At 56.2% G+C, this 27,550-nt stretch overlaps 9 protein-coding genes and 2 non-coding genes across 11 annotated transcripts; 7 read left to right on the top strand and 4 right to left on the bottom strand.

The window, feature by feature from the left end:
- Positions 1–216: 216 nt before the first annotated feature.
- L226DRAFT_567689 (uncharacterized protein) lies at positions 217–1,144 on the top strand (the record flags this gene model as incomplete). Its single annotated transcript, XM_067684062.1, has 7 exons — positions 217–322; positions 382–411; positions 474–538; positions 592–694; positions 754–881; positions 941–1,034; positions 1,098–1,144. 7 exons carry the CDS (start codon positions 217–219, stop codon positions 1,142–1,144), a joined length of 573 nt encoding a protein of 190 aa, XP_067540171.1.
- Positions 1,145–1,382: 238 nt separating this feature from the next.
- L226DRAFT_t40 lies at positions 1,383–1,474 on the top strand. Its single transcript has one exon. It is a non-coding gene; the product is annotated as a tRNA-Asn (tRNA).
- A 44-nt stretch (positions 1,475–1,518) lies between these two features.
- Positions 1,519–8,475, bottom strand: L226DRAFT_502252 (phospholipid-transporting ATPase 1). The gene is made up of 12 exons (XM_067677871.1): positions 8,007–8,475; positions 7,903–7,954; positions 6,903–6,943; positions 5,669–6,851; positions 4,478–5,613; positions 4,386–4,415; positions 4,002–4,318; positions 3,711–3,944; positions 3,527–3,659; positions 3,192–3,474; positions 2,965–3,134; positions 1,519–2,914 (listed from the first exon to the last, which is right to left on the bottom strand). Exons 1-12 carry the CDS (start codon positions 8,368–8,370, stop codon positions 1,962–1,964), a joined length of 4,896 nt encoding a protein of 1,631 aa, XP_067540170.1. The 5' UTR covers positions 8,371–8,475; the 3' UTR covers positions 1,519–1,961.
- A 762-nt stretch (positions 8,476–9,237) lies between these two features.
- On the bottom strand, positions 9,238–11,434 carry L226DRAFT_531360 (uncharacterized protein). The gene is made up of 2 exons (XM_067680064.1): positions 10,764–11,434; positions 9,238–10,712 (listed from the first exon to the last, which is right to left on the bottom strand). Exons 1-2 carry the CDS (start codon positions 11,147–11,149, stop codon positions 9,545–9,547), a joined length of 1,554 nt encoding a protein of 517 aa, XP_067540169.1. The 5' UTR covers positions 11,150–11,434; the 3' UTR covers positions 9,238–9,544.
- Positions 11,435–12,190: 756 nt separating this feature from the next.
- Positions 12,191–13,852, top strand: L226DRAFT_456248 (D-lactonohydrolase-like protein; the record flags this gene model as incomplete). Its single annotated transcript, XM_067675283.1, has 7 exons — positions 12,191–12,307; positions 12,439–12,816; positions 12,874–13,109; positions 13,173–13,325; positions 13,382–13,441; positions 13,499–13,637; positions 13,694–13,852. The coding sequence occupies 7 exons, from the start codon at positions 12,191–12,193 to the stop codon at positions 13,850–13,852; spliced, it is 1,242 nt and encodes a 413-aa protein (XP_067540168.1).
- L226DRAFT_531358 (uncharacterized protein) lies at positions 13,718–15,034 on the bottom strand. Its single transcript, XM_067680063.1, has 3 exons — positions 14,229–15,034; positions 14,025–14,176; positions 13,718–13,963 (listed from the first exon to the last, which is right to left on the bottom strand). Exons 1-3 carry the CDS (start codon positions 14,990–14,992, stop codon positions 13,905–13,907), a joined length of 975 nt encoding a protein of 324 aa, XP_067540167.1. The 5' UTR covers positions 14,993–15,034; the 3' UTR covers positions 13,718–13,904.
- Positions 15,035–15,759: 725 nt separating this feature from the next.
- Positions 15,760–17,653, bottom strand: L226DRAFT_254138 (uncharacterized protein). The gene is made up of 5 exons (XM_067673295.1): positions 17,537–17,653; positions 17,439–17,474; positions 17,205–17,378; positions 15,889–17,151; positions 15,760–15,839 (listed from the first exon to the last, which is right to left on the bottom strand). Exons 1-4 carry the CDS (start codon positions 17,540–17,542, stop codon positions 15,907–15,909), a joined length of 1,461 nt encoding a protein of 486 aa, XP_067540166.1. The 5' UTR covers positions 17,543–17,653; the 3' UTR covers positions 15,760–15,839; positions 15,889–15,906.
- A 326-nt stretch (positions 17,654–17,979) lies between these two features.
- L226DRAFT_531355 (uncharacterized protein) lies at positions 17,980–20,930 on the top strand. Its single transcript, XM_067680062.1, has 20 exons — positions 17,980–18,046; positions 18,118–18,480; positions 18,540–18,551; positions 18,612–18,704; positions 18,760–18,777; positions 18,839–19,056; positions 19,108–19,220; positions 19,278–19,503; positions 19,560–19,622; positions 19,683–19,729; positions 19,791–19,808; positions 19,860–19,892; positions 19,946–19,957; positions 20,011–20,035; positions 20,091–20,104; positions 20,163–20,240; positions 20,296–20,376; positions 20,433–20,451; positions 20,512–20,615; positions 20,680–20,930. Exons 2-20 carry the CDS (start codon positions 18,401–18,403, stop codon positions 20,704–20,706), a joined length of 1,281 nt encoding a protein of 426 aa, XP_067540165.1. The 5' UTR covers positions 17,980–18,046; positions 18,118–18,400; the 3' UTR covers positions 20,707–20,930.
- A 382-nt stretch (positions 20,931–21,312) lies between these two features.
- L226DRAFT_480519 (acid protease) lies at positions 21,313–23,459 on the top strand. Its single transcript, XM_067676887.1, has 7 exons — positions 21,313–21,540; positions 21,601–21,653; positions 21,705–22,417; positions 22,476–22,589; positions 22,645–22,925; positions 22,983–23,131; positions 23,194–23,459. Exons 1-7 carry the CDS (start codon positions 21,347–21,349, stop codon positions 23,391–23,393), a joined length of 1,704 nt encoding a protein of 567 aa, XP_067540164.1. The 5' UTR covers positions 21,313–21,346; the 3' UTR covers positions 23,394–23,459.
- A 1,557-nt stretch (positions 23,460–25,016) lies between these two features.
- Positions 25,017–25,107, top strand: L226DRAFT_t41. Its single transcript has one exon. It is a non-coding gene; the product is annotated as a tRNA-Asp (tRNA).
- A 644-nt stretch (positions 25,108–25,751) lies between these two features.
- L226DRAFT_253962 (dicarboxylic acid transporter) lies at positions 25,752–27,419 on the top strand. Its single transcript, XM_067673294.1, has 10 exons — positions 25,752–26,056; positions 26,117–26,150; positions 26,220–26,413; positions 26,464–26,508; positions 26,567–26,602; positions 26,656–26,744; positions 26,801–26,892; positions 26,946–27,030; positions 27,087–27,131; positions 27,184–27,419. Exons 1-10 carry the CDS (start codon positions 25,969–25,971, stop codon positions 27,382–27,384), a joined length of 909 nt encoding a protein of 302 aa, XP_067540163.1. The 5' UTR covers positions 25,752–25,968; the 3' UTR covers positions 27,385–27,419.
- Positions 27,420–27,550: the final 131 nt, after the last annotated feature.

Raw genomic sequence — 27,550 nt, 5'->3', positions numbered from 1 at the left:
GACCACCTTCCTTACTTCTTTGGCCGATGATATGACGATGCGTAGCTCCCATTCAGCACATGATGCAGGCCTGGAGGCCAGGATCAACCCAATCAATGTACAGGTGACAATACTAGCGGCAGCAACGCGCTCGGTGCCTATTCCTGACTGTTATATCAACCCACAGGACAACACCGTCTTGAATCATCGAACCTCTTCCCGACCACTTGTACCACGATGGTCACTCTCAACAGCTATATCACGACTCCGGTGTTCGGCGGACAAGAGGGCGAGCTATACAACGACATATTGTGTACCACGAAGGACACTGCCAATGGCACCGGTACGTCCTCCTTGTGACCATTCGCTCAGGCTCGATCTGCTGACTCTTGGATCGAATAGGTGGCGGTTTCTGGGTTAAGGATTCAGGAGGTACGCGCTCTGCTTTCATCTCAGTGCTTGACTGCCTTCTTTGCTCATCAACGGTACCACAGTCACGAAGGCGATTAACATCAAGCACCCCCTCGCGACGATTGTAGTCAATGCCGACAGCGTCGCCGTACGTCTTGACACTGAATGTCCCGTTTCGCGCCAACCCTGTTTTCCTCCTAGATCCGTGGCATGACTGTTACCTACCGACTTGCGGATGGTTATGGGAACGTCACTTTCGGAAGGGGTATTGACGCCCTTCAGAGGAGGCCTGTCCACTTGAACGGTATGTTGTTCAACCTTTCTTGTCGCTTGAGTCAGTCTCCCAAACAGCATCATTGGTAGCACGCGAGGTATTGCTGGCGGTCTTCGGACGCGCTGGCCCGACCTCTAGATTTGACCCTAGACAAGTTATCCACAACATTGGTTTCGTAGTTTTCGACATCGTCACAGGACAGATCCAGACTTACGGCGTGCGTCTTCTCGATCCTGATTTCGGATGCCTGAATTCACTTTCAGTTCATCCTCACAGCCATTCGGCAACACTGCGAGCACTTCCTTCGGTGAGCCCTTCCATGTCACGAACGTGGTCGGCTTCGGAGGCTTTCACGACCAGACAAGCGAGAGTACGTTCTCAATACTTGCGTAGATCATCTAACTGCGAGAACTCATTGTCTTGGCTACCACAGTAGGCCTTTCGGGCCTATTCTTCATCAAGGATATGAATATGTTGTAAATGCGAAGATTTCCACCCGGAGGACTGATGTAGTGAACCGTGATCCAGTACTGAATGACTTCCATTGCCAGATGCGTTTGATATGGAGTCCGTACAGCCATGAATAGTATCAGTACTCAATGTCTTTGAATGAAAGTATCCCTGATAGAGCACCGTACCTCGAATTAGTGTTAGGGCGGGGACGTAGGAATGTCTCTTAATTCCGATTATTAACTTACCGTACATCCGCATAGATGTGTGCCCCATGGCTGAGTTGGTTACAGCGTCCGACTGTTACAAGCACTCCCTGTGGTGATCGGAAGGTCGTGAGTTCGAGCCTCACTGGGGCAGCAATCTGTTTTGCTCCCTATTTCTTAAATCAGTTGCAATTTGTGAGTGTAATCGAATTTCTGTCTGTCGGACATTGTAAGGTTGTCTTGCCTTTGCACGCACCCATTTGGTTCGCTACTAATGTCATTATGCACAATAAGTCAGGTTAATGATGTTCTACTTCTACCGATAATCCGCGTGAGTGAGGAAACAAACAAAAAGAGCGAAGCGGGATGTGGCAGAGGCCCCACCGCCCACCGGCAGTGATGCATGGACACAGTAAAAGAGCAACTATAAATAAAGCGAAACAAGACATGAACGGTCCGACGACGACGCGACCCATTGGGGGCGACCCTGACTACATATACGATCCGTGGCGGTAGTAGTAGCAGCAAACACACGTACTAATGTCACACAGAGCTCAAACAACACGACGGAGAGGACGGGCATGGCGGTGGAGGCGACGGAGGAGACGGGGCGTGAAGGAGAGGCGCAGGCCGTAGCGAGGCTATATCGCGTGTGGCCCAGAGTACGAGTATGTGCTACTCCGCCACGACTCCTCCTGCTGATGCTGCGGCTGAGTCGTGGCACTCTGCATCCCGAGCTCGTCGTAGGCGTCGTACGCATCGTAATCGTCGCGTGCGGTGGCGTACGAGTCCTCGGTCGCCATAGGTGTGTGCATACCCTGCACGGAGGGTTCCCGGCCTTGACCATGGTCCTGGGGATAGGTAGCCCAATGGTCGGACGTCGGCGTCCGCACGTGCATCTCGTACTGCTCTGCTGGTGTTGCTGGTGACGGGGAGCGCTGTTGCTGTTGGCGCATCCCAGGGACCTGCAGCGTCGCAGACGAGGGCGGTGATAGGTGTGTCGGGGATGATGGCGGATGACTGTAGGTGACGGTCGAATGTGAGACTGCAGACATGGGAGGCTCTGTACCATACGCAGTCATACTCCGAGAATTGGAATCGCGGGTATAGTTATGGTATCGATTGGGTTCCGGTAGAGGCGACGGTGGGGGGATATTAGAGGCGGAATAGTACGACATTCGTTGCATTGAAGGGCTGGCGTTCAGCTGGTTCCGTTGAGATGGTGATGCGGAGGGCTCGGGAGATAATCTGTTGTGATAGAGACCCTCTTCCAACTTCTCTGGCCTAGGAGACTCTCCCGCCATCAACGGAGCAGTAGGTCGTGGTGACCCATCTGAAGTAGGCGAACGAGGCATAGGTGGCGTGTAGCCCAGCGGCGTGGCGTAATCCTCTTCGGCATTGCTAATCTCTGATTCCGACCGGATGTGCGGCTCGTGGAACATCGGCGCCTCCTCGGTCTTGCTCCGTTTGCGATCCCGCCTGTGCTTGATGCCGAGACGGTCCTTGAGGTCGCCGAGCACCCACATCTCGCGCACGATGTCCTTGTCCAGTGGCCGGTAAGCCGACTTGAAGAACTTGACCAAGAACCGCGGGCCTAGGAATCACGATGAGAATCAGGCCGTCGCTAACAGGGAATAAACTCACCAAGAGCGATGACAACGGATAGGAGCACCGACGCCCAGAAGGTAATCTCACCGAAGAGAATCACGACTTCATCTACGAAGTCGATAGACTCAAATGCCGAGTAGATCGCGATCCATGCCAGCATAACCACAGAGGAGCCGATGACAATGATCCAAGTGATAACCGTCCAGCTACAAGCACGTCAGCATCCTGCTCCACTCAAGTATAGCAGGAGAAAAACCACGTACTAATGAGTGTTGATGCCGACGTAGGTGTTGGCACAGATGATGGCAGCGACAGAAACAGTGGTACCGAAGTCGGCGAGCGACTCGATCGTCTTCCCGTTCCAAGAGACGGCCAGACCGAGAGTCCAGACGCAATACGGGATGAAAAACACGACGGCGGACTGGTAGAGGCCATCGAGCATGTACATCCAGAACTTGAGCCTCGTATACTCGAGGCCGCGGATACCACGGATGTACAGCTGCGGGAAGGCGAGTGCAGCCTTGGCATTGAGATCCTGGTCGAAGGCTGCATAAAAGACATGAGACTCAGCCATGATGTGAGGGATCAAGGCACTCACCTCCGAGGGCAATGACGGGCAGCGAAGTGAAGACCAGGTTGTACAGCAGGATGAAGGTATACTGGTAGAGGTACGTAGCGTCGAAGCTGTTGTAGATCATGAACCAGAACATGGCGAATGTCCAGATGACGTTCTATATCGGGAGTGAATACGTGGCTTCACTCTCCGAATAGCGAGGACGTACCTTGTAGAAGAAGTTCGCATGCATGTCCGCCACGCGCTGGTACGACCACCGACCATGGACGAGGAGCAGCTTCGTGAGGAAACGGAACTGGCCGAACGCGTAGTCAGCAGACATCGCTGCCTGCGAACCTTCGTGTCCGAGAAGACCGCAGCCAATGTTCGCCTCTTGGATCATGGCGACATCGTTGGCGCCGTCACCGATGGACAAGGTCATGGCATTCCGTCCTTCCTTCACCTGGAATAAATGTGAGTAAACTTCGGCGACGACGTGGATGCCACGAATCGAACTCACCAGGTTCACGACCATCGCCTTCTGCGCCGGAGAAACACGACAGCAGACAACCGTCTCACACTGTGTCGACAAAGTGAGGAAGAGCTCCTTTAGGTTCTTGTTCAGCGCGTGTCGGAGGGTGTCACCATCGATGACGACAGCGAAGGCAGCCTGAGCACCCGGGACGAAGCCACGACGATTGGGGTCCATGGACGGCGGGCCGAGCACAGACGCGATCTTGTTCAGACCGCCTTCGATCTGCAGTCGCGTCGCCTCGTGTGAGTCCGCAGACAGGATCATGATCTCCATGTCACTCTTGAGCAGGTTGCAACTGAAGCCTGTGAACGCGCCAGTCCGCAGTCAGTATACGCGCATTAGCGCATCACGCCACGAAACCAGACATACCGATCTCGATAGCCGTCTGCACCTTGTCACCTACGCGCATAGCCGAACCCATGAGCAACATCCCGACAACCCGACGGCGCACGCCAACGTACCTGTCAAGATCCATAATTTAATACCAGCCTTGTGCAGCGTTTCGATGGCCTCGGGGACGCCCTCCTGCAGCTTGTCCTCCAGCGCAGTCGCACCCAGGATGCGGAGCGAATGCTCGATCTTATCGTTCGCCTTCTCGACCTCCTCGTCCCGGTCGGTGATCGAGTTCGTCGCCGCCTCGTACACGCGGACCCAGTCAATGTACTCCTGCTCCGTGAGATACCGGTACGCGATACACAGCGTGCGAAGACCGCCATTGGCGAACGCCTCCATGTCGCGGGCCGTGCTCGCCTTCAGCTCCGGGTCGTGATCCGCTGCAAGACGCTGGTAGATGACGCTGTCCGCGCCCTTGCAGTACAGGACGAGCTGACCCTGCGGGTTCCGCACGATGACACTCATCCGCTTCCGCGTCGAGTTGAACTCGAGCAATTGCAGGGGGATGTAGCGTTCCGGCTGGCCCATGACCTCGATATCGATTGCGTCCTTGGACTTGTGCACGAAGGGGAACCCGACATCGCGCGCGGCAGCGACCAGGGCAGCCTCATCGGGGGACTCCGCCTTGTATTCCAGGCGATACGGCTCCTTGTCCGGCTCAGGACGCTCGGACAAGACGCTGTGGCAGACCGCGAGCGCTCGGAAGAAGTCGATGAGGTGCTGCCGCTGGGGTCCATTGCGGTCCGCGAGGTCGTCTGCGAGCTTTGGCGAGACGAGCGTGAGATGATCCAGCTGAGCATAGCGGTTTTTGAACGTCTGAGACATCTTGTCGAGCATACGCTGCTTCAGGATATGGAGTTGCACGTCTTGCTCCTCGGGATCCAGCGCCTCGGTGTTCCCTGCTCGCTTCGCCGCTCCTCGCTGCGCCTCCGTGACGCCCTCACCGTACGCGACGCCATTCACCGAGCACTTCTGGAACTCCATGACGTTCTGTGTGAGCGTGCCTGTCTTGTCCGAGAAGATATACTCGATCTGGCCCAAGTCGTCGGAGATGTTCCACGTCTTCGGCGTACATGCAGCATCGAAGGGCTTGTAGTACATGTCCACGTCCTGAGAAATGAAGAAGGCCTGAATGGTCTTGACGATTTCGATGGAGATGTACAGCGAGATAGGCACGATGTTCTGAAACGCAATGAGACACGACCTGTGTGAGCTGTCAGCAACGCAGTCATAGCGATGGATCCCAATACAGCACGTACGTGAACGTGATGACCGCATTGACGACAGGCTCAGTGGACGCCTCCGCATCGATCTCGAAGAACTTGGCACTTGTGTCGCTCTTGCTGTCCAGATACCCGTTCAGGATACCCGAGGTGACGCACATGAGGATGAGGAGGACGAAGTTGACGACAACGTTGAAGTTCGTCTCCTTCTCGATCTTTGACCGCTTCGAGGGCGTGTCACCACCGTTCATCATGATCTTCGAGTCCGCGCCCGTGAAAACAACCAGACCGATGATCCAAGCTGTGTTCCGGATCGTGCAGCCACGTAGCAGAAGCTCGTTGATCGTGACCGACTCCTGCTTCTGCTCACCGGACGACGGGTCCTTGTAGCGGAGGATGCCGTGGTACAGGTAAAGATTCGCGTGCGGGGGCTCCGAGTCCAGTAAGAACGACGCGCGCTCGATGTCCTCCTCGGACTGGATCGACGCAGTCGCGCGCACAGACTTTCGGGGCTTCAGGTTCGTCTCCCCGTCCAGGTTCTTCGTCTCCAAGTAGCACATGTTGTCGGCGTCAGAAGTCGAAAGGACGACGACGTCCGCGGGGACCTGCTCGTTGTCGCGCAGCAGCACAATGTCACCAACCTCGAGCTTCTTCCACAGTGTCCGCTCCCATCGCGCAGCGCCAGTCGTCCGCTTGCTGTAGTCCACGACGCCTATTGAGGAACGACTGTGTACCGACTGCTGGTACGCGGTGAGGGAACCAGAACCTGCCCAACTGACGACCTTGCTCTCCTGCGGTGGGTAGCTGTGCTCGTCCACACTCTGAATATCGTCAAGTTTCCGTCCGGCGCCGTAATAGCCCACATCCGAAGCGCTGTCGTCGACCGGGAGCGTGCTGACGCTCGTCCGGTCCTCGCCCGCTTTGCTGAGCACAATCTGCCGACCCTCGTCCGCCTCCCGCTCTCGTAGCTTCCGCACTCCCCGCGTCACTTTCCCTGGTGGGTTGATTCCGAGCATTTTCTCATACCACACTCGAGGATCTTTGGGCTGGTTGACGTTCCGCCAGTTGCCGAGCTTCGTGACCGCGGAGTTGTTCACCTCGTCGTCCAGAACCGCTCTCCGGTAGTCTTCGACAGCATCCTTCAGTGCGGTGACGCAAAGGATGAATATCAGTGGTAGGGCGGAGGTCTGCGGTGATGGTGCGCCGAAGATGGGAAACACTACCGGCGCAATCAGCACAGGCGTTCTCACATGCGTGCAGCCATGCTTACCTTGGACAATGACCAGGGCAAGGAAGTAAAGGTTGGCAACTCTGTGGATGCAGCGAGTCAGCAATCAGTCGAGAGGTCAAAAGTTGGGCGAACAGAGAAGATCCTGGCCCACTCATGAGTCGATATCCTCATGCATGGTGCCGCAAGTGACCGCATACTCTGGCTGTGTAATAAACGCGAGCGCGACATTGACAGGCCAAATAGTCACCATGACACTGCGCCGTGCATGATGAAACAGAACAGTCGCGCATTGGGATGAGCACGCCGATGCGAGGGCAAGTTCAAGCTGCAGCCCTGCCCGTAGACCTCATTGACGACTGTTTTCGGTTCCATACGCCCGCCGAGGTCTAAATTAGGATTCTCCAGCCTCTTCTTGATGACCGACGCATACACTGACATGCGTGGAAGGGGAGTTAAGGCTATGGAGCGTTCTAACTCACGCCGGGGCTGTGTGCCCTGCGTATCAGAACCATCCTGCCCCTCACGAAGACGACGGCGGAGGACGGTCTCGTGCGGCCCCCCTCAATGACATCCCTGATCCGGATACGATAGCGACAGTGCTTCCATTCTCTCGGTAGGTCATGGAATACGGGTCGCAGAGACTGGGAGGCAGCGTCTTGCTGCCATCTGCGATCGGGCAAGGAGACGATGGTGCAGACAGAGGTTCCACATAGCCACTGGTGCCCAACGACATTCCACTCGGTGAGGTTCCACAAAGTCGTAGACGATCCAGAGACTGGAATAGGCTCCGCAAGGGTGATACCCTTGCGTGCACGCGTCCTGGCACCGAAGGGGATGAACGTAAGGGCACCAATAACTCCACTGAATGACTCCAACATCGTGAACGGAACTGAACGCGTGCCACTTGTAACCGATACTTTCGGAAGTGTAACAGAAGAAATAGCACATAGGCGAGTCGTGAGCAGAAACGCGTCCGTTGGACCACATTGCAGACCCTCGCAATACGTCTGAATACAAACGAAGGAAACTAAGAACTCACCGACGGAACTGCTCGAAAAGATTCTTGGGGACGAACGTGATGATCGTGTACTCTGGACGCGAATTGTATAGCTCGCCTAATGGACATGCCAAGCTGCTACTCACTGCTTGTGCGAACTTTGTTGCGAGCATATCTGGTTATTGGCTCTCCGTAGTGGTCGACCTCGTCCAAAGGAAGTGCGCAGTTTACGTAGACGTTGCGTCGCCTGCCCACGATTTGTGCGGTGGTGGGCGGCGGAGCCTCCGCCTCGGCTGCCTCCTTGCGCTTCTCTGTCCCTCGACGGAAAAACCCTCTCTTCCTCATGGACTTGCGCCGCTCCTGCCTCTGCTCCTGGCGGATAGACTCCGCGATGGTGGACGCCGCGGTCCGCACCGTGCGGAGACGCAGCTCGGGGTCGACGCCGGCATCGTTTACCTCGTCGTCGATATCAATGTCCTCGGGGAAGGTCCGTCGTCGAAAGAAAGACATGAGTTCCGCCGCAAAGACCCAGAGCCAGCTCGGAAGCCCGCAGAGGAGATGAGCAGGAGAAATGCGAAGATGCTGGAGAAAGGTGAAAGCTGGCCGAGAGGGCCGTGGCGGTGGAAGTCGATGCTGGCGCAGCGGCCAAGGCCGCCCAGTCGTGAGGACCCCGGAACTCCTCGGCCCAAGTAATTGAGCGTCCTCTGCCTTTTCCGTCTCGTAGCCTCGCTCATGTCTGAGGCGCTGTCTAGCCGTATGCAGGAGTTACTTGTTGTTTATTCCTCGTCATTATACCACGCCAAGGACACTGATACTGGTTATAATTCCAGGAAATACTCGCAACTGCACGGACAATTCTCCAACCCGAGCGGTGTCCGGGGAGACGCCCGGCCAAGGCGTTGAGCAACGGTTGGAACAACGCATCTGACCGCGGCCGAAACTTATTTCGGGCGATGCTTTCAACCACCAAGGTATCTGTTTATGGTGATACAGGTGATTCACAACATCGTCTACCGTGTATCTTTTCTCACTGGTTTGACAGGGTGAAGGGGCACGCTCATGCTGGCCTTGAACTCAGAGCAATCAATATTGTCGGGACACAGCATGTCCGCTTGCCAGGCAACAGAGGCCGACTGTACGCGCAGAGCTTCGCGTACATGTACCGTATATGAAAGACTTGTCCACGCCTCCCCGGACATCGTCGTCATGCATGCAATCAAAAGTCAAAAGGCCAGCGTTGAACTTAAAGCCCGACAGTGACGACAGACTTGAAAAGCCTCCGGCCTCGTTAGGGATTCTGCCTTTCGCGGACGGGAGAAACAATGGCGAAGTTACCGCGCAACAGCCCCAGACCAATTTCAGCCTTCAGGTACCGCATGCCGTAGTAACGCGTTAGACTCGCTTACTTGCAAGAGATGCCGCCATCTGCATACAGCTCGGGGTTCGGCCGCCGGTTCATCATCCTGCTTCCGACCCCGGGCCTGTGCCTTGCCACTGCCGCTAGTCATCGGTCACGAATGTAAGCAAGTACAACATGATCTTGAACAACTTTTCTAACACGGTGCATATCCTACACAGTCTTCACGTACAACAAACCAGTCCAGATGATGTAGATAAATACGATGGAACGGCTGCAAGAGAAAGTCGAAGATGCAGCCATTCCCGGACACCTGCGGGTCCCAGCTCACCACAGCATCCGGGGAACGCTCTCCACCAGCACGGGAGCCGGCTTCACGCCGACACCTTGAAGTCCCTCGCGCGGCAGCGCCAGCTTGCTTGCCACCAGTTCCCCATCCGCATCAATAGTATCAACGTGAACCAAGTCCGACGGTGGCAGGACTGAAGGCTCAAACGTGATACGCACGTTCGGGCGGAGCGCGCTCGACCCAAGGAGGAACATCTGCGACACGGACACCGACCGCAGGGCGGGCAGTGCCCTGAACAACATCCCGAACGCCTCTGCAGACGCGTCGACGCGCTGCAGCGAGAGCGCCTCCACGCGCGGGAAAGAAGACTCTCCGCAGCGGGCACTGCTCACTGCGCATGCCCGGAGGAGCGGCTCCGCGTCTAACCGGTCCTCGCGAGCTGGGGAGGACGAGTCTTCGAGCGTGAGGTGCCGCACGTTGGGCGCGTCGAACATGTCGAGGACCGTCGCGGAGGTGTACGGGTCGTCGTAGCCCATCACGATCCTCTCGAGGTGCGGGAAGGAGAGAGGTCGTTCGCCGTGCGCACTCGAGCAAGACTGCGGGCTCTGCGGGGACTTGGGCCCCGAGACGCGTATTTTGAGTTCCTGGAGTCGCGTACAGCGTTCGAGCAGGGCCCTGCACTCGCGCTCGCTCGGGCGGACCTCGCTGCAGTGGTACGACAACTCGAGAGTGTCCATAGGCGCGTCCTGCGCGGGGAGCAGCTGCGGGAGACGAGACCACTGGGTGTGGACCCCGGAGAGCACGAGCTTCTTCAGGCGCGGGAGGACAGGCGCGACGTCGGCTTGTGCACCGTCGGAGCGCGGGAGGAGGGCGCTGAATGGCAGGTGCGTCGGGTCCTTGCGGTCCGCGGGGCTGAACTCGCTATGGTAGCTCGCGAACTCGTTGCACCGCATGAGGATGAGGGTCTCCAACAGCGGGAGGCTCGATGGTAGGGGTTGCGGCGTTGATACGAACGCAGGAATCTCCATGCTGAGGCAGTCGAGGGCCGTTTGCATGGGCGCCCATCGGTCTGTGAGGATGGCGAGGGAACGAAAGCGGTGGACATGAGGCATGAGGATGTTCAGCACATGGTGCATGTGCTCGGCCTTGAACGGGTGAGTGTAGTCGTACAGGTCAATGTATGGGCTGACTACAGCTCCTATAGAACTGCGAGAACAGACTGAGTACACGGCAGGAAGTCGAGGAAGTAGGGCTTACTCGGTTTCGGAGAAGTCCCACTCTGGGTCCCGAGCGTCCACGAAAATGTCCAGAGGACACCTGCCTGACCTGGAGAGATACCTGGAGACGACAGAGAACATCGAGCCTTCCTTGTGGTACATGACGTCTCCAATCGTGATGCAAATCCTGGTCCACAGCTGCGGTGTATTGAGTGCCACTCCCCGCCAGTGTTTGTTCACCGACGCGAGCACATCGGGAGTGGTAGCAGAGGAAGTCAGGCACGGCGAGATGTCATCACTTCCCTCCTGCTGGGTGTCTTCTTCGGACGCCCTAGGATCTGGAGTATGTGCGCTTAGGACAAAGATGTACGAGAGGAGCTCGACCGGTAGCTGGGCGATGGGTGCTTGGTGTGCTTTGTACGCCATTGTCGTTGATGGGAAAAGAAGCTGGCCTCGTCTCTGTGGGGAACATGACGGATCCAGACGAAGCGTGAGCTGCTTATATTCTGGTTCCCCGCCTGGCCATGTCGGGGAGGCAAGGGAACGTTGCGAAGGGACGGCGGTAGCCGTAGCGGTGAGCGACCGACACATCTTGCGCGCAAGAAGCTTGCCGTCAAGGCGTTGGGGAGCGCAGATGATGGGTGTCGAGCTCGAGGATGGTCGAGGATCACCGCCTGCAGCATCACTGTGTTATGTATGATTCTCGCCCGCACCCATGTACCATCGCCTTTTGTCTGGGAGCGTGGGCCGTGATGGGTGCGCACGCTCAGATGAGAGAACAAAAGAGACCACTGAACCGGCTAGATCGCATCGGGGCGATGGAAGCTCGCCTTTATTGTCTCTGCTCGTCCTGCGGTCCGTCTATCACCGAGAAGGATATCCGGGTTCCCATCAGCTCACATGTTCCGGCCTGCCTGATGCAGCCGTTCCCTTCAGTACACCTCTTTTGGAGACTTGAGCGACATTGTCGAGAGCGCTCGCCGTCGGCGGTCGAGAGTTCTTAAGTAGGCGACGGTGAGCAACATCGCAAGAATTTGATACAGATGTTCGCTCGTGCCTCTTCATTAAAGCTTCATTCATCGACCTGGCGCTTCCGATGTCGCTCCTCCCGATAAGTCAAGTCCTGTGGTTTAACAGGCCAAACTGTTCATCAAGCTGTTTCTCAGTGTGCCATTCTCACGTCCCGGTTGTCGCGTTCCCTTGACGTTCCGACCGCCCCGCGCATAGTCGTCACTTCCATGCGCCGACCATTTATTCTGGTAGCCCGTGCTCCAAGACGTATAAGAGAACTTCGACGGGCGGCGGTCATGAGGCCACAAAGGTCCCGCCGTGGGTGCCTTCTGCTCTGCTCTGAGTGGCTCGAACGGTGCGATGACGGCACACACGCTAGCTCAGCGAGTACATAAAGCGACTCCTGGAGTGTCGAAAGACGCAACGACTAGCTCCCACGGCAGTCCGTCTTGGAAGATGGTCGCAACCTCGAGCTTCACAGCAATCGTCATTGGACTCACAGCGTGGGTGTACGCTACGACGCCGTCACAGTCAGGGGCAACGAACAAACACGGCGTTCCTCCACAAGCTGTGGTGAGTTCATCCCCATTTGCTTATGCTGTGCAGGAATATCACACTGAGAGGCTTCGCACTCACCTCCGGTCATTGATTGACGTGGACGTCGTCTTTGCCTGTGCTGCGGCACCATCGACCGTATCTTGTAGCTGGTCAACCCCCTGGCGTTCAACGTCCTCGGTATCAACGGGTCCTTCCGACAATCCGCGACGGAGGAGTTCTTCAATCCAACAAACACCAGCCCGCCGTTCTTCCAGGTCTTCCATCCTGATTTCTTGAAGATCCTCGGTCCGTCTGCGATCATCCGGGCCGTTGCAGCGAACCCGACCTTCGCGTTTGCACACGAGGCGCCGATCTGGGTGCCTGAGACAGACGAGGTGTTCTTCGCGAGCAATGACGGCGGCGCGCTCGGGATGAGCGACATCGACCATAACAACCAGGTGTCGAAAATCAGCCTCAAAGACGTTGCTGCTGCGATTAAGGCGTCTGGACCAGGCATAGCACCAGTCAACGTCACTGCAACAAAAGTGAGAGACTTTCTCGGCGGTGTGATGGTTCTGGACTGACGTACGTACAAAACTCAGATCGACCTTCCCGAGGCTATCCAGATGACAAACGGAGGAACGGGTCCATTCAACGGCAAGCTATTGCTCATCAACTCCGGAAGAGGACCTCTCCCGCCCTCGTTGGCGCTCGTCGACCCCGCACCTCCGCACAACACCACCGTCCTGCTCGACAACTTCTTCGGACGGCAGTTTAATTCGCTCAACGATGTGAAGATTCACCCGGGGTCGAACAAGCTGTTCTTCACAGACGTAACGTGTGTCCCCGGGATGCTCGCGTGTGTGGTATTGTTCACACTCTGACGACGCGTCTCCACCAGATACGGATTCCTCAACCACTTCCGTCCACCACCGTTGCTACCAAACCAAGTCTACCGGTTTGACCCAGACACCGGCTCAGTGCGTGTGGTAGCGGACGGTTTCGACCGATGCAACGGTATTGCCTTCGCACCCGATGGGAAAACGGCATTTGTGTACGCAGCTCAGTCTCCGTTGTAGCTGCGGAGCTGACCACCCCTCGCCGACGTAGTACCGACACCGGTGCGAACGGCGGGTTCCTCGGAAACAACCAAACGGAACCAGCGACCATGTAAGTCGCACACGCGAGTTCGAGCTCGCGACCCACGCTCACTCGTCTGCGATCTAGATATGCGTTCGACGTCGACCCGAAGTCAAACGCATTCAAGAATCGCAGGGTATTCGCATATGTGGACACCGGGATCGCAGACGGTATCCAGCTCGATGCTGCCGGCAATGTATACGCGGGAACGGGAGACGGAGTTCAGGTAAGCCACGCACCATATACTTAGCCCGGAAGTCCTAACTTATCTCTGCGCGACAGGTCTGGGACAGCGATGGGACCCTCCTCGGCAAATTCTTCTTGGAAACTGTCTCCGCGAACCTTGTCTTCGCTGGAGATGGGCGCCTGGTCATAATGGCCGAAACAGCGATATACTTCGCGGAGATTGCGGCGAAGGCGAACAAGCTTTCGTTCCCTTGAATGGACGGCAACAATAGCGGGTAGTGCGACATGTAGCGGATACATGAAACGGTCAGGCATTGCGTACGAAATTTGCTGCCGGTCCGCTTCTTTTCATGACTCCAAGGTTGGCTTCGAGCATAGTCGATAAGCCGTTACATACGCGATTGTGGAATAGGTCAGGAGAACACACCTGATTTTCGTGTCCATCCTTTCGTCCTGGACTTCAATGGATCCCCCTTGAGGTTGATACTAGACCGCGCGAACTTCTCCACCCGTCGCGGGCGAGATAGCCCCTTGACGGGAATGGCATTAGCCTTGGGCAATGTCCGGATGGTTCGCGAGCTACGACGCATGAGTTCCGTGCCTTTCGCGATGATCGACAAACTGAACTTACCCAAGGAGAATATCCTTAGGTGAACTCTTCGTTCGCTTGCGTTTCTGCTGCTTGGACGGAGGCGGCGAGGGGCGGGACGTATCATCGAAGATAATCTTCGATCCTTTGGAAGAGGTTTTGGAAAGCGCAGACTTGAACAGGTGGTCGGGTAGGTAGTTGCGTTTCGAGGACGTAGGTAGTTTTGTCGGAAAGCCGACCTCTTCGTCCTCCTCTTCGTCCTCCTCGCTCCCGGCACCCATCTCATCGTCAACATCTTGTTCCGTTTCTTCCTCATCTTCATCTTCATCAAATGCCTCCTTTCCGTCCACCATATCATCATCCTCACTCTGGTCCTCACCGCCTTCCATCTCCACATCCTCCTCACCAGAGAACCCCTCGAATGCGGAACCGTCTTCCTCATCGTCCTCCTCATCCGCCTCCATCATCGCGCGCGCCATCCTCGCCTCCAGATCCCTCCGACTGGGCCCACCTTCTCCACCACCCTCGTCACTTCCCTCCTCGTCCTCCTCGTCGGAAGACGCGACGTTCTTCCCCAAGTCCCTCGCCTTGCCCTTTCCCATTCCCTTGCTCGTTGCTGAGCGTTCCTTCAACGCATGGTCGATGGCGCGGTTTTTCTCCTTCCTCTTCAGCTTTTCAGACGCGTTGAACTGTTCAACAGCATCCCGCTCGCCCTTTGCGGACTTCTTTGACGAGCCAAAAGAGACAGCTTCGGGCGCTTCGTCGTCACTCGACTCAGATGCAGTGCGCTGGAGCTTTTTCGGCATTTTGGTGAAGAGAAGAAGCTAGAGAAGAAAGCAGGCAGGGCGGGAGAGGAGGAGGAGACAAACTTGCCGGCCCGAGCTCGCTGCCTTGCGATAATGTGACACGTGACGTTACGTCACAGAGTCACAACACTTCCGCTGAACTTGGAAGGTCGCCATTAAAAGCACAGTAGTTCGAGCAATGTGTATGCTTATCAACAAGAAATTGTGCTCTGACTTCACAACTAATGCGGATGAAGTGAGCTCGTACATAGCGATATAGTGAATGATCGCCGCCCAGCGCTTCAGATTCTGGCAATCCGGACCACCTAAAGGCTGAGGAGCACCCTTCGTACCTGCCGTGGGAGGTTCGATGATGGTCACCAAATTTCAGAGCAGCGAGTCGGACTCGACTCACATCATTGACCGTTACCTCGACCTTCGACTCACTTTCTACCTTACTTACCCAACATTACACGCCGCCGAAGGTCCTGGAGCCGACCCAATAGACGTTCCGGAATTTGAGCTTGAGACGCGGAACGTCCTGAAGCTTCTTCGAGGCGTGCGAGAAGGTCGTGGGCCCAACATCCTGGGGTGTCTACCTCGAGGGCAAGCAAAGTCTCGACCAAACGGATGGCCGCCACCCAGAAATCGTGGACGTCAGGGCCCGACCCCCACGACTGACTCGCGATGATCTGTCCCAGTGAGACGAGTGCATTAGTGAGATGCTCTTTGATGTAGTCACAATGTTGTCCCCGCCATATGTGGGGATGAAGCGCGATGCTCGCCAAGACGTCTGCGTATGCGCACGTCATGTTCGCCAGTCGGTCGCATGGCCCCTCTGAGAGTCGCATTTCCAGGGAATCTACCACTGCAGCTGTCGTCAGAAAGAAATATCCCATAGAGACATGTCTACGCACCTTTGCGGACGGATACATCTAGGAAACACCGTCTGCGAGACACTCGCGAGAGTGAAGAGTCTTCATCACGAGGTCTGGGAAGTCTCCTCCTAGCGCTACGACTCCAGCAATGACGTGCCCGCATCGTTCACTGACTCCCACCGACAAAGGGTACTGTAGGCGAAGTAGAAGCTCCTTCACGATGGGCTTCAGATCCTCGAACTCGTAAAGCTGGACGGCGTCATTGAGACAACGTTCGATGACGTCCAAAGTCAGCTCAACCTGAGCTTCGTAGCGATAGCCCAGTGATCCGTAACGGCCCCACAATGGGCCCAGATGGAAGATCCGGCTGGCCCTGGCGCGGATCTTTTGGTAGCACTGGACAGCGCTCCAGGAGGGTAGCGTCTTCACACACGGACGTACGCACTCCTCCAGGAAGCGGTCATCAAGTAAGACTGCGTCGGCTATTTCGAGGATGTTCTCGTCGAGCGCATTCAGCGTGAGTGTGTGCTGGCCGACTGTCGTCTCGACGCGATCTCTCCCGGCCCACCCGCGGAAAGAGCCCCAGTCGCTGAAAGCAATACTGAGGAGGGCTTCCTTGAGTGCGGAAAGCCAGACCCCGCGGTCGTCGATGAGTCGTGCAACCACGGTGAGGATTGGACGTAGGAAGCGACCCATAGCCTGCACGAGGAGGAAGAGCACGAGTGCCTGAGGGGAGCGATAGGTGCAGTCGGGAACGAAGGCGGGGAGGATGATCGTCCCGATGGTGAATAGGAACAGGGTTCCGACGAGAGTTGACGCGACCGTGGCCACCACGGGATGCAATGTCCATAGGAGTACGAGAAGGCCAGCGAAGAAGAGCATGGCCGCAAGCTGAAGGAGGACAGGAAGGGTCGCGACGATCATCCCCACTTGCCACTTCTGCATCCCGTCATATCGGTATTGACGGATGCGAGCCGCCTCTCGTGAGGTCCCGGTTAGTCCCAGCTCAGCTTCATGGAGCCACTGCTTGACCATGATACCGATAGACGCGGCCGACAGGCTGCATATCAGGCTCGAGAACCAAAGGACATTGATCCATATTGCAGACCTGGGGGCGCGGAAGGACGCTGGCGTCGGTGAAGGGATAATAGTCGAGTTGATGAAGGGAGGGTTGAGCGAGAAACTCTTCAGCTGATCGGAGATGTGAGCGAGGACTGCTACAGATGCATCTGACGAAGACGCCTGAAGTAGGGCGTACGATTGAACATTGAAAGCTGTGATGACTCCGGAAAAGAGACCGGCCTACAGAGCGGATTCTGAATGATCAAGTTGAGCGGTATCAGATTGTCACTCACGTAGACCAGTAATGTGTCAATTTCATCCTTCCATCGTTTCACCATCTCGTCACTATGGTCCTTGACTACTCTGGCGCACTCTGTCCAAGCCGCAGAAGCGCCATCCAACTTCGGATGTCCGTCGTGCATATGGTCGCCACATGCCTGCATGACACTCTCCGTGTGTGGCGTATGCTGCTCGGAAGGGCGATCTGAGCTAGAGCTACGTATCGTATGTCTGTAATGATCGCGAACTTGTTTGTCTCCTGACCAGGAACTCGTTCCCAAGTTCTGTGAGTCCTGTGCCTGTGGGACATCGTATCACGAACATAATTTGTATACAGCAGGCTTACCTTCATTTCTAACAAAACGTAGAATGTTTACGACCCGAATGCACGATGTCAACTGGAAAAGAGCCCTGCTCCGAAGAGTGCAGCGCCGGGATCCTTGGGTTCGAAGGCACCATTCTGCTGTTGGCAGATCTGATCCCACGTGAGTCAGAAAACTACATGTCTGCAGTAACAATCAAGGTGTGTCTGCAGTCTTCTCCTTGATGCCTTCGCAGGGAGAGTGCTGGAGCATGGTTGGCATGTGGGAGAGGGAGCACGAGAGGATCGTCGAGGTTAGTAATAGGATTGAACTTGTGACGTTCTAATACTTACCTACTTCTATTACTGACCTACACGATTCGACGGAAGAAAGCAGCAACTGTTTTTACCTGTCTATTACCGAGCGTAATCAACATCAGTAAGTACTCGGCGCCTATACCGCCACACTTCTTACCTCAGTACCACTTCTTGGACGGAGACAGGACTTATCCCTGCACGCCCAGGGACCACCTATACTGGGGAGTTCACCTACTGGTAGGACGCCTGCACGATGCATTTCTTATCGCAAAAGATGCAGAAACTCACGTGTGTTCCCATGTCCAAAGTAGGATCCTTCGGCTGGACAGCCTTCTGGTCCCGAGGCACGAAGAGTCACCCGGTCACCGCCCAGCCTGAGCGCGCCGGAGTCCTCGGCATTAACTTCTATACAACTGCCAAGCACCTGGCAGTTCCGCCGGGCACTGGCTGTGAGCTATGGCGCCTGGCCCTCGGCGAGGGTTATAAGCTTTGCCAGATCCGTGCCACGCCAGCTGCGCTTTCCAAATAGCGCATCTTGCTCTGTTCCCCCACCTTCGGCACTCCAGCACACGTCCTCAAGCCTCAGTCAAGATGATGTGGGATTTCAGCGGAGGCGCAAACAACGGGCAGGGGAGTTCCCCTCCATATCCCGACCAGCATCAGAGAGCGCTGTGAGTGCTCTGTTTGGGTAATGTACATTCTCCGCTTACAATTCCGTACCGTATAATAGGTATTCCTCCCCGTGAGTCTCTCGCGCACGACGCTTACTCCGGACCCTCATGTGTGCGCCATACTTTTCTAGTCCTGCCGGGTTTGGTGTCGCGCAGTCAGGTCCTCCGCCTGCGCCATTCATGCCGATTGGTGCGCCAACTACTGCCCCCTCTTACAGCCCATCGTAAGTCGAGAGATTGATGGCGTTGAAATTTTCCCGCTGACCGCGATTTGTACAGTTACAGGGACGATGCAGGGTGAGCATGCATATGCCAGTGAATGACAGACCGTTCTGCAGGACTGACGGTATCGCGACAGTCCCTGGATAGCGCCCGGTCCCAGCTCCGCTCCTGTACCTCGCGGACCTATAGCCATGGGACCCGGGCGTATGGAGATTCATTACACTACCCACCACAGTACCAGCCATCGTCAATCGCACTCGCACTCGCACTCGCATTCTCACCCCCACAGCCACAGTCATTCCCCGGCGCGGCCTTCGGGGCATCACAGCAGCAGTCAACCAGCCAAGATCACAAGTTCGTAATTCCTGATGCGCTCGCTGTTCGCAACTAATAGGCGATTTACAGAGCCTAGCCGCCCCCAACATGATCCTGTTCAATACGTGCAGCCATCGGCTCCGGCCCATCAGCACCACTACTTCCAGTTCTCGAAGTGCACCGGGAGGAAGAGGGCGCTTTGCGTGGGTTTTTCGCACTACTTGCCCTGCCCGAGTCGAACGCTCACATAAATGACGCAGATCGGCATTAATTACAAGGGCCAGCCTAACGAGCTGCATGGTTGCGTGAACGACGCACGAAACGTCGTGAAATTCCTGCGTCGACGCGGGTACAAGTCCGAAGACATCGTCCTACTCACGGACGACGTCGTGGACTCGCGCTCCCGTCCTACACGTGCGAACATGCTTGATGCGATGCATTGGCTCGTCAAGGGCGCACAGCCGAACGACTCTTTATTCTTCCACTGTGAGTGTGGTCCCACTGCGATCCACTGCCATGTCTGACAACTGGACGCTGTACAGATTCCGGACATGGTGGTCAAGTCAAGGACACAAATGGCGACGAGGTGGACGGATACGACGAGGGTTAGTTTCTTCTGCTTCGCGGATGAACATCGTCTGAGACTCATGACGTCGCCCTCTCAGTGATCTTTCCTCTTGACTACAAACGTTCAGGATACATCGTGGATGATGTGAGTACGGCAATGGCCGCTCTAACTCCGTCTGTGCACTTTCTTACTTCTTTTCACACAGTTGATGCACACCATAATGGTACTGTAGAATTCTGAACCCGTGATAGTCAAAGTGCTCACCACCTAGCAGGTGAAGAAGCTACCGATCGGTTGTCGTCTCACGGTGCGTTCAAATTTCGAATTTTTCTCTCTCCCCCGTCGCTGACATGTTCGCAGGCCCTCTTCGATGTATGCAGTCCAATTCCCCGTTAACACGCTTGATCTGACTTCCCAGTTTGCAGTCCTGTCATTCCGGCTCTGTACTAGGTACGCCCCTTAGCTTGTCCGCTCATGCTATCGGAACTCAAAGAAGTCATTACAGACATACCTTACATGGTACGTCTTTCATCGCTAGCGTAACGCAATGCGAAGCTCACAACCATGTCCATCGCAGTACTCGTCCCACGGTCGAATCAAAGGCAGCCAAGTGAAGCCTAAGTGGATCGACTACAAGTCTACTCCCGCGGATGTGGTACGTCACGCGTTCCCTTTTTGCGGTATGATCCTCATCTGTGTGCATCGTGCAGATCTGCTGGAGTGGCTGCAAAGACTCGCAGACCAGCGCGGATACCTGGGAGGCCGGTACAGCGACCGGCGCCATGAGCTATGTGAGTTCCTCGTCCTCGTGCGTTCGAGATCTCCGGCTGAAGCTTACGTTGTTCAGGCATTCATGTCTTCAATCCGTGAGTATCGTGCCTATTGAATGCGTTTGGTGCGCTGACCGGGCATCGTCGCGTCCACAGAGCAGAACCCGAACCAGACGTACCTGGAGCTCCTGCGCGCTATCCGCGTCATCCTCCAGAAGAAGTACAGCCAGAAGCCGCAGCTGACCAGCGCGCACCGGATAGTACGTGTCGATCTCCTCTTGGTGACCTCGCCATGCTGACACAAGGACCTCGACCGCATTGCAGGATACGAACATGAAGTTTATCCTCTGAACTGAGACCGATGGACTCCACGAATCGACTGAATGTGTATTGCTATGTGATGCTACTATGGTGCTTCGACGAGACATATTTATGGCGATGTATGCAGCGGGTCGTAGTGGACCAGAGTAGTATCTTCGGGTGTCGTTGCATTTGGACTTGCACCTATGTACCCTGATACGAGTATCCATGTATACTTCTATTACTGTACAGACATGAGCTAATGAAACCCGGCCTCGTAGTCCGAGCTGGTAACCTACAGAGGTATTACTGATTGCCATCAAAACGCCAAGGTCCGAGGGTTGTTGTTTAGGCTTTGGACACGCTCATCTGACGTTTCTGGATCCGCTAACGGATTAACCACAGCGAGCAAGTACGTGTGTGGAGTATGAGTGCGAGAGAAAGCAACACTCAAAGCAGGTTTCAATGTCCGATTGATGTAGAGTAAGCGGAGTCGGGAACAACTCAAGGTAAAGTAAGCAGGAAAAGGGGAGCAATTAGGAGCGGAGCAAGCAAATTTCGTTCGGAGTGGGAGCTGATTCCGAACCCAAGCAGGGAGCGCCCATGAAGTCTGTGGACCCTGTTCCTCTTGTTCATCTGCTACTCCGTCTAGGTTTTGCGCGGGCTTCTGCTGTTTTCGTCTCCCAGGCTGATGTGGCGGACAACGGCTCTTGGGCCGCTTGTGCTTGCGGTAGTCTTGTCGAGCACGGTCGCTGCGCTTACTTGGGCATCCGTCCATCAAGGGAACGACAATGGTCTACACCTCCCTATACAGCGGACAAGGCGAGGGAGATGGAAGCGGAATGGAGAGATGACTGACACGGGACTTGGCGACGTTCTAGACACGTACGTGCTGTGATCTCTTCTACTTGTTCACCGAGAAACAGTCAACGACGTGTCCCCCAGCACGTACACTGTTCTCGTGAAAATCGGGGAGACGTTATGTCCGCTCATCATCGGTATGGTCTCTCTTTACCATCCGTAGGCGAGTCTGAACGTAGCCCTCGAAGACACTGGCTCTGCGGATCTCTGGACGGCCTCTGACGGGTGCCAAGAATGCTCCAAGTACGGCGTAGCACTCTATCCTCAAGAGTCTCTCTCAGCTGTCGGTCAAGATGTTGATCTGTTGTATGGCGACTCTCGCACGGGGACACATGCAAGCGGTCCGATCGGCACAGACACCGTTGGCGTCGCCGGTCTCTCTGTTCCCGATCAATATCTCGCTGCGATCGTCGACACGAATACATCTGTGCTTGATACTGGCTCCACTGGAATACTTGGACTCGGTTTCCCTCCAGTCAGCGTCATCTGGAGGCAACTTCTCGCGTCCGACCTCCAGGGCCCCGTACCCACCTTCCTCAAGCGAGATATTAACCCAAACAAACAGGATGACCCGAATACTCTTCCATCCTTCGAGTTCCTCAACTCTACTTCACAATCTTGGAAACGTCAAGACGGTCCAACACCCTATGCGTCGCCCATCGACTCATTCTCTACGATCGGTCCTTTCGTTACTCGCCTTGTGACTTTGAAGCTCCTCTCGCGGCCCCTGGTGGTGACTACTCTCCAACGCGACACGGTTTCGCTCAGTGGCAATGCTGGCACTCTCTCACTAGGCGCTTTGCCGTATGGTCTCGCCGACGAGTATCTCACCTGGGTTCCAATCCGAGGCTACAGGCCATCCGAAGGCGGTCTCCCTCCATCGCCAGAAGCGCCGAACGAGGTAACTCGACTTGTTCTTTTCTTTTGTCCGTCTGTGTTCCTGACCGTCGGGTCATTAGGTGTACCCGCTGGTCTGGGAGATACCGATAGACGACGTGTACTTCGATGGCGTTAAGCTACCCCGCTCTCCCCTGTCCCCGTCAACCATCTCGCTTTCTGCGCTCGTAGATACGGTGCCTATCCTCGTTCATACCGGTTGTTCCTCTTTGTCCCTGACGTCGCATGCAGGGAAATAGTCTCATCCGTGGTCCTCAAGATATCGTCGGACACATTTACGCGCTCCTCGGTGACTCCTTCGACTGCTCAATACCGCACAATCTATCCTTCCAGATCGGAGGCGTCCAATTCCCAGTCGACCCGCGTGACTTCGCCCAACCAATGCCCGTCCGACCTGGTACTGTGTATGCGGATGAGGCCGCCCGATGTAGCCCGGCCCTTGCTGCCACGGACCCCCCTCGTCAGGGAGGCTTCCTTTACAGCTGGAGCCTTGGCGATCCCTTCTTGAAATCGTGAGTGTATGCGATTTCATCTGTGCAGGGGTACTTACTGATTGTATGTGCGTCTAGCGTGTTGGTTGCGTTCTACTACGGCAACATCACGCATCCGTCCCAGGATCCGCCCCGAGTTGGACTCATGTCGACCGTCCCATCCGATGCAGGGTCCGCCCTCGAGAAGGCGGTCGCCTCTGCCGTAAACAATGGCGGGATCTTCCCATGTACGTCGTGCCTCGATTTCATCCCCGTCCGACTTGGCTGACCATAAGTCCCGTTTCTGTAGCGGCCTCGGAGCCAGCGCCGTACGCCACCCCGATCGAGTTGCACACCGTGCCTCTTGAGAACGTTTCGCCCCCTATGACCCAAGGTCCGCAGTGGGCGTACAGCAGCGGCGCGGCTGGAGCCGGCGCCGCTGCGCGTGGTTGGACGACTTCGCTGATTCTGGCTGTTCTTGTAGGCGTCCTTGGGCATCTGTACCGCTGAGTCTTGTGGCTCTTGCTGTTGGTGTATCCGCATCTTGTGTTCGTTCGCTGTGTACTTTCTCCCCCCACACTCTAATCATACTTCCCCTCGTTGGCTCCACTCCGCTTCGAGTTGGAGCGGCCTACTGAGTGCGAAGCCTGGATGGTGTTATGTTGCAAATCGGCGTGGTCACCACTCTTCTTTGCGCTGACCTGGGACTGGCTTGATAGGGCGGACTCCTTCGAGGGTGTCCACGTCGAGACGACAGACGGCGTCACCTGGCTGCCATACGGCGTCGCCGAGACACGCGCATTCACCGAGCGGACGGATTGCACCGCTGCTCTCCCGCAGGCTGGCGCTGGGTGCGGTTCCTGTTCAGGAGCTGCGCGTACATATTGATATTCAACTCCGGCACCCCGCGGCCTGCAGTACTGGACGCGACATATGCCGGCCGAACCCCTGGAGGACCGATTGGCTACGCTACTGAGCGGGCTGGTGGAAGGTGTTACAGTGACGGGAGGGCCGAGGTGACGGGAGGGCCGAGCGAGCAGGGTACGCACCTTCATGTCAAATTGTGTCTTGAACGATTCACTGACGGATCTTGCCAGTTTGAATTGGTATGGCGAGTATCGTTGGTGGGTCATCCAGTGGCCAACGGTGTTCTGGATTAACCGGGAGCCTCCTCCCCCCTGGACGTCTGATGCACGGCCAAGTCGCTTGTATCCGAGCTCGCGGTCGTCTCTGCTGCGCCTACACTATACACAACGTCGACGTCGCAAGGACGTCGCTTTCCCTTCTAACGTATTGCTCCACGGACGAGGCGACACTTCACCGCAGCCCAGAATTGCTACATTGGCAGAGACAGATGCCATTCGTGCGAAGACGAGCAAAAAGACGAGGAGCTGCGTACTTCTGAGATTCCCAGTGGGAAGGCCGCCAGCAGGGCTCCTGAATTGGGTTGCGCATCGCGGCGCGGAGGTCTCAAGAGGGTCACCCCGGTGGCAGTCTCGTCTTGTGTGAGATTATGCTAGATGCTGATGGAGGTATGTAACATCGTGTACACTCGCCCGAAAGAGAGGCTGACGTCTATCAGACAAAACATTGACAAGTGCTATGGAGTATTGGTCTGTGTCGCATACCCTCCTCGGACTCGGACCCCTTCCCCATACTTCCACGTGGGAAGCTGTTGATGCGGCCTGCCGAACACGGTTCTCCTCCTCCTGAGGAATCCGACTCCAATCAGTTGTACCCTCCAAGGCTCTAACACAATCAACATGGCCGTGAGAGGATCTACGCTATGCGAGAGAAGTCCGCATCGCACGTCGAGACGGAAGACAAGCGTACGGCACGGCCGAAATGTGCGCGCCTGCAGAGACGATTCTTCTTGTTACCTTGCCCGTCGGAAAAAGCTAGGAGCTGCCCCGCTAATAACGGACTTACGAGTGGAGCTTATGTCGCCGGGAGGATGGTGACACTGATGTTCACTGAGCGGCAAATGATCTCCCGCCGCGACGACAAGTATTTGCGGCTGATGGACAATGGCGAACCTAAGTATACCCTCGGCCTCAGGATGTCGGAAAGATTCTTCGGCATGCGTTGCATCGGACATTACAGACGAGAAGGGCTCAGATTGCTTGATTTACATCTCTGTTAGTATATCGGTTAGTACACGCGCCTGTCATTCGTCGACGGTACGAGTGCGCGCGAAAGCGGGGTTCGACTCCCCGACAGAGAGTCCGCAATGTTGCATCGGACATCTTTTTGGCTTTCCTAACCGTTTTCGAACCGTGCTTGCGGGGGCGTACTACTACGATGAAGGTACAAACCACAAGGCAGGCCGCGGAGGGACACGCCACAGACGCGACGCAGGCGGGTCATGTGACCGCGCGACTTTGGTCTGGAATATGCCGAGACGGAGGGGAGACGGTGGGCACAGGTGACCTTGTGTATTCACGTACCGTCATCATCTGCTGGTCTCGCGACAGTCTTCTCGGCGGCCATGGTTTCCGAATTCGCTGCTGGATGTCTCGCTCGACTTCCGAATGCTGACTGGGTAGATTTCCGAATATCCTGTCCAATTCCGAATCACCAGTGACTCCTCGCGGACGCGCCATACGCTGCAGGAACGCCCGATGAAAACCGTGGCGCATCCCAAACCACATCTGGCGACTGAAGGGCTTGCGGGCGCAGCAGCCGGGCGTGCCTACCCCAGATTTCCCCAGACGTCAGATCTGCATACGGATATCCGCCAAAAGGGGTACGCTTCCGTCCCGCTTCCCGTCAGGTGATGGCCTTCTCTGGAGCGTGCAGCGCGAGGGGTTCCGTCTCTTTCCCTCGCCTCCTCCCCCACAGGCCCCGTGCGCCCCCCGCTCTCACCGTTCGGTCCAACTCGGCCATCATCTTTTCCCCGCACCGTAAATACGCCCGACACTGCACTCCACCCCTCTCTCACCTCCCGCCCGACGCTCGTACGACTCCGACCCCGGACGCGCACTTAGGAACGCACCGTACGACCACCACGCCTGACGCTGGTCGGCCTAGTAGTAGAAGATACCATCGCCTCTAGACACCGTTACCCCCAGGTATTCCTTCCACAATGTCCAAGCCCGTAGAGGAGGCTATTGCCCAGCCCACTGCCGTCGCTGCGCCCAAGAAGAAGCAGCCGTATCCATTCTGGCTAGGAGGTGCGTGCTCCCCCTATCTTGTCCACGCCGTGTTGGTGATGTAATCCCTGTGTACCCCAGGTGTCGCCGCGACGATTGCTGCTTCGATTACACAGTGAGTGTTAGCCTCCATCTTGGACCAATGGATGCCGGCGGATTGGTGCTCACCGTGCGCCGCGCGCAGCCCCCTTGACCTCACCAAGGTCCGCATGCAAGCGACGGGCGACAAGGGGATGATCAACTCGCTGAGGAAGACCGTACGCACTGCGGGCGTGCGCGGACTGTTCGATGGCATTACCGGGACGTGGCTGCGACAGATGACCTACTCCATCTGTCGGTTCTGGGCGTACGACGAGAGCAAGAAGCTGTTAGGAGCCAGTAAGTCGTTCGTGATCCATAGCGTAGATCGTAGCTGATCGCTGCTGCAGCTGAGAAGTCGCCGGCATGGGAGCTCGCTCTGGCGGGATGCATGGGTGAGTGGTGAAGCAAGGTGCGATGGATATTCTGGCTCACGAATGGCTCCGTTTATAGCGGGCGGTATCGCCGGCTTCGTCGGGAACCCTGGAGGTCAGTTAAGGCCTGGCCCTTTAAGCTTCCGTCCTCATGTGCCACTCCCCCAGAGATTATGATGGTCCGCCTTCAGGGCGACTTCGCAAAGCCTCCGGAGAAGAGGCTCAACTACAAAAACTCTATTGATGGTCTCATCCGGGTACGCAATCGTCTCGTCATGTGTGACATATTCACTGACGTTCGTGTGTGCCGTAGATGGTGAGAGAGGAGGGATGGTCGTCTCTCAGCCGCGGTGTCGGCCCGAACGTGTTCCGTGCGGTCCTCATGAACGCTAGTCAGCTGGCTTCGTGAGTGGCACGTTCGTTGAGCCATGCGTGTCGCGTTCTTACGCCCAATATAGGTACGATTTCTTCAAGGCCGAGCTCCTGAAGACCGGGGCCTTCGACGACAACATCTACCTCCACACTACTGCGAGTTTCGCTGCGGTGCGTACACCTCTCTTATCGCGATTCTGCTCGTACTGATTCTGCTGCGTTATTAGGGCACTGTCGCGACGACCGTCTGCTCCCCTGCCGATGTCATCAAGGTGGGTAATCGCTCGACCCGTCCATAACACGCGACTGACCCTTGTTTCACAGAGCCGCATCATGACCGCGTCAGGTGGAGAGAGCAAGTCGGCCATGCAGATGCTCCGCACGTCGTTCAAGAACGAGGGCGCGATGTTCATGTTCAAGGGCTGGGTGCCGGCGTGGATGCGTCTGCAGCCGACGACGATGCTCATCTTCATCACGCTCGAACAGTTGAAGCGTCTCGTTGACTACACGCGCGGGGACCTTTAAAAGTCATCCGTTCGCGTGTTCCGTCTGCTTCATGATCAAATATCACGAATCACACCCAATTACACACTTCTATCCGCTCCCGTTGTTTTTGTTGATGATGTCCAATGTTGCGCACGCTGTATCATTGCTGTACTCACTGTCTTTCCTTGTACGTTGCTGGAGGCGT

The sequence above is a fragment of the Lentinus tigrinus genome, assembly GCF_003813185.1.
Source record: "Lentinus tigrinus ALCF2SS1-7 unplaced genomic scaffold L226scaffold_4, whole genome shotgun sequence".
In the NCBI taxonomy this organism is placed as follows: domain Eukaryota; kingdom Fungi; phylum Basidiomycota; class Agaricomycetes; order Polyporales; family Polyporaceae; genus Lentinus; species Lentinus tigrinus.
This window is presented reverse-complemented; position numbering and strand designations above follow the sequence as displayed.